Source organism: Varanus komodoensis, unplaced genomic scaffold (genome assembly GCF_004798865.1).
Source record: "Varanus komodoensis strain SLA01 unplaced genomic scaffold, ASM479886v1 scaffold15, whole genome shotgun sequence".
Lineage (NCBI taxonomy): Eukaryota > Metazoa > Chordata > Lepidosauria > Squamata > Varanidae > Varanus > Varanus komodoensis.
This window is the reverse complement of record NW_025335440.1, coordinates 6,718,771-6,722,917: the sequence shown is the minus strand read 5'-3', so window position 1 is coordinate 6,722,917 and position 4,147 is coordinate 6,718,771. Positions and strand designations below refer to the sequence as shown.

General features: G+C 60.5%; 1 protein-coding gene across 1 annotated transcript in view; it reads right to left on the bottom strand.

The window, feature by feature from the left end:
• WNT3A (Wnt family member 3A) overlaps positions 1-1,979 on the bottom strand; it is an 86,105-nt gene extending 84,126 nt beyond the window's left edge. Inside the window, exon 1 of the mRNA XM_044424929.1 lies at positions 1,909-1,979. Coding sequence (XP_044280864.1) covers positions 1,909-1,979 — 71 coding nt within the window. The remainder of the gene's footprint in view (positions 1-1,908) is intronic.
• Between the last annotated feature and the right edge of the window lie 2,168 nt (positions 1,980-4,147).

The window sequence follows — 4,147 nt, the reverse complement described above, 5'->3', positions numbered from 1 at the left end:
TGTGGGCCGCCCCGCGGGCAGGCTGCCGCTGGCCGCCCGCGGCAGCTCGCCTGGGCCGGGGCCGGGGCCGGGGCCGGGGCCGGCTTCCCCGAGCGCCGGGCGAGCGGGAGCGCCCCGCTGCTCATTCCAGCTCCCCGAGTCTGTAATTATCCGGCGCGCTCGGATGTGCTCCGACTTGCCCGCTCGCGCCTCGGGCTCCCGGCCCTCCTCCCCGCTCAGCCCCTTCCCCGCTCGCCTGCAACGCGGGCGCCCGAGGAAGGCAGCGCGCCGCCGAAAGCCCCTTCCCCGCGACTGCGAATCGGTCCGGAGGGGCAGCTGCGGGGCGGGCGGGGGGCGGCGAGGACGGGAACGGTGTCCGCGGCGCGCTGGGGCGGGATCCCCTTTCGACTGGATTCCGGGAGAGCCTTCCTTCTGGGGGGGAGGATTCTCCCGGCCCGCCGCCCCCCGCCGCACTCGGGGTCTCGCTGGATGGCATCCGCTTCTCTCTCGCTGCCCTTCAGGCGCCAGAGCCGCTTCGCCCCGGGCCGGGGCCCCGCGGGCTTCACCGCGGGATGACAGACACCGCGTGCCCCGAGCCCGTGCAGCTCCCCGCGCCCCTTCCAGCCCGCGCCGTGCAGCCGCCGCCGCCGCCGCCTCCTCTGCCGGCGAGGCGCGCACGGGCTGGGATCGTTGCCCTGCGCGCGCGGCTCCAGCCCCAGCCCGGGAGTCCGCTGGGGCCGGGGGGACGAAACCTCCCGTTCACCCTGCTGGCACTTACTCCAGAGTAGGCGGAGGCCTGCAAGCCTCCACACCTCGGATGGGTGGGTGCCTCCGTCCAGCGCTTAAGGGGCTGGTGGATCGGCGAGGAGCAGAGCGGCGCGCGCCCGGGAGGCTGAGGGGCTGGGCAGGGGGGCAGGAGCGAGGGACCCCCTGGAAGACCACCTTTTGACCGTGGCGGGAAAGAAGGGCCAGCCTTCGTGAAGCTTCCCTATCGCCAGGAGAAACGAAGAGAGCAGTTGCGGGGAGGCGGGGGGGGGGCAGAGGATTGGCGCCCCCGTTTCCTGAGCCGCTCGCAAAGACAGAGAGGGGCTTTGCCCGAGCGAAGGGCTCCGTCCACGCGCACGCGACCCGCAGCGGGACCTTCCGTCCCCACCGCCGGGCTCGGAGGGCGACGCCGTGTCGCCCGTGCGCGGCACCCGCGGCTTTCCGCCGCTCCTGGATCCCGTCTCTCCTCCTTCGGGAGCACGGAGACCGCTTCTCCCAGCCCCGCAGCAGCCTCGAGCGGCGCGCAGCCCCGCAACGGCTTCCCGACCGCTCTCTCCTCCCCCTTCCAGACACAAACCCGGCCCTTCACACGTTCTTTTCCCCTGCCCGGCCTTCTTTTCTCTTCTCCTTTTTGGAAAGAGAAATATTCCTCACCGGGGTGGGGGAATCCTCCCCTTCCTTTCCTTCCACATGACTAGCTGAAAATCACCTTGAAAAACTCGTGTCGACTTGTATCATTATCTATTTAATTCACTCAGTACCTTTTGTTCTTGGCAGAAGGAGGATCAAAGAGAGTTTTTTTGGTTTTTTTTTTTAAAAACAACTCTGATCTCTCTCTCTCCTTCTCTCTCACCCCCTCCCCACCTTTCCAGGTTTTTTCTTTCTTTTTTTTCCCTCTTTACAGTAGATCAGAGAACGGTAGATCAGGGCTAACCCAGTCAAAATAAACACAGCGCTTAGATAAATATAAGACGTAAAAATTCGAGTTCTTACCCCCCTCGAAGGAACCACAATTTCTCTCTCTCTCTCGCTTACAGAATAATAGAAAGGGGAAGCGTCTACCCCTCTGGAAAAAGCGGGCGTTAGAGGAAGAAGACGGCCACGGAAAGGGGGGGAATAACCCCGCACTCCCCAGATAATCAATCAATAAGGAAGTCCACTTACCACCAGATTGGATAACTCGATAAGACTTGCGTCACCCCACAAAGAAGCAAGACATATCCTATAGAGGCCATCGCGTCCCCCGAAAAGTTGGTCAAACTTTCAGTGCGGATGGGTGTTGGCGGTGGTCGATGGAAAAAACGCACGCGCGCACGCACGCCCCCGGGACAAAAAACCGGGCAAGTCTTCCAACTTCCTCTTCTCGGGTGCGGGGGAGGGGGGCAGAGAGAGTTCCCCACCCCCCCAAAATAAAATCAGCCCAGTCTAAACAGGTAGGTGTCTCTTAGTCCTTTCTGGTCCGCCTCCCTCGTTCACTCTCACGTCCCCCTCAAAGAGGACAGAAACGCATTACAAAAATCAGTATCAGAAAGGGGGTTGCCCTTTGGTTTTTCCGGCGGGGGGAAAGGGAAAAAATAGCCCTCTTCTCGCAGCCAAGAGACACTAAACATTTAGAAGAAGGGGAGAAAAAAAAAGTTTGAAGAAGCTTTGGAGAGACCCAATCAGCAGTAACCGCCACGGGGAAAATCGCGGAGAATTCTCTCCTATGCGTCAATCGAGAAACCCGGTGGAGGAGTGAGCTAATCACGGGGAGATCGAGTTTTAATAGTCATTAAGGACACGTTGGCCCGCAAACCCGACGATGGAAGGGGAGGGTGCGCAAAAGAAAAAAAAGAAAAAGAAAAAAAAAGGGCAGAGAAGAAAGGAACGGGGGGAGGAAAGGGAGTTTAAATAGGCTGGGGGGGATTTTCGCTCCCTGGGTAGAAGGAGCCACTAAAATGCTAAAAAGGGGGATCTACCCCCCCCCACCTCACCTATAAGATACGGGAACATTTAGGGCCGGGTCGTTTTTAAAGACCCAACTTCTCTTTGCGCCTTATGTAAATTTTACACTTGCGCTCATTGTAGGGTCGCAAAATTTAGAGTGTCTTTCTCTCACCGCCCCCCCCCCCGCCCCGCGCAGCCGGAGTGCTGGGGTTGTTTTAGATTTACATTTCAACAAAACAGAAGGGACTCGGGACATTTCCAGCCGAAGAGAGACTCGGAGTGACCCGTGTGTCTGGGAGGGGAGCTGTGGCCGCTTCTTCCTCGCTTACCCACAACTAACTCCCCCTCTTCAGATAGTACCAACACGGTAGTTGCTTTATAATTTGGATACAATAATTCATCGATCGCACCTTTTCTCACCGCTCCCCCCCCGACCCACAAATGTCTTTGCTTCCGAGGAGCAGGTGGAAGGCGCAGGCAGATTCGGCCCGATCCACAACCAGATTGAGCCGAGAGGGCAGCCCCCTCCGCATCCTTTGGCTTCACCCCCCACCCCACCCCTGGCAGCCATGCTAATATCTTCCAAGAAAAGGCTTCAAACCCTTCACCCCGCCCGGGCACAGTTTTTCGGGAATAATCAGCTGGTCTGACTCTTCTAAAAATTCTTGGCGCCGAGCTGCACGCGTGTTTGGGATCGCGGCGCTGACGGGCTTGCAGACGGAACTCGGTTTTACTCCGGATTCTTTGAGCTGAAGTGGCCGGGGGGCTCAGCTGGCCAGGGAGGGCCCGTTTCGTCCGAATGGGTCTTGGGAGGTCACACCCCGAATCTAGACGCATGCCATTCACACGGGCGCGCGTCCCCATAGATCTAAAGGGTGGTTCCCACGACTCCGGTCTTGCCCGGGAAAGCAGCCCCAATCCGGAGTGAAGTGAACGCCAGCTCCGCGCAACCTCACCTGCGCTCGGGAGGGGGCGGGGAAGAATCGGGGCCTTCCCTCCGCATTAGGGCTAGCAACTGGGGGTGAAGGCAGGTGCCTTCCCAGAGGTTCGGGGTTCCAGAGCCGGTTCCCCCGCAACCCCTTGCCGACGCCGTCTCTGGTTTGAATGACGCGCCAGGGAACTGATCCGGGTTTAGGGCGTCCGCACGGGCGAACCTGAGGGACCATCCCGGCCTCTGCGCACCTGCTCGGGAAGCGCTCACTGAGGTGAGCGGGGCTTCAGTCCCGATCCCCGAGGATGGGGTCGCAGCCTGGCCACAGGGTGCAACCCCCCCCCCCGCCCCCGGGACACGTCTGCGGAAAGATGTCGAGGCCGCAGAATGACAGAACCTGCTTTACACGTGCCGGGCACACGTCTGGAACGGGCATCAACCTGTCGGACTCGCACATCTTACCCACAGAACTTCTAAAAAGAGGACCCCCCCCCCGATTCAGCTGATGGAGCCGAGATGAGACGCTCCTACCCAAAGCGGAGTTCT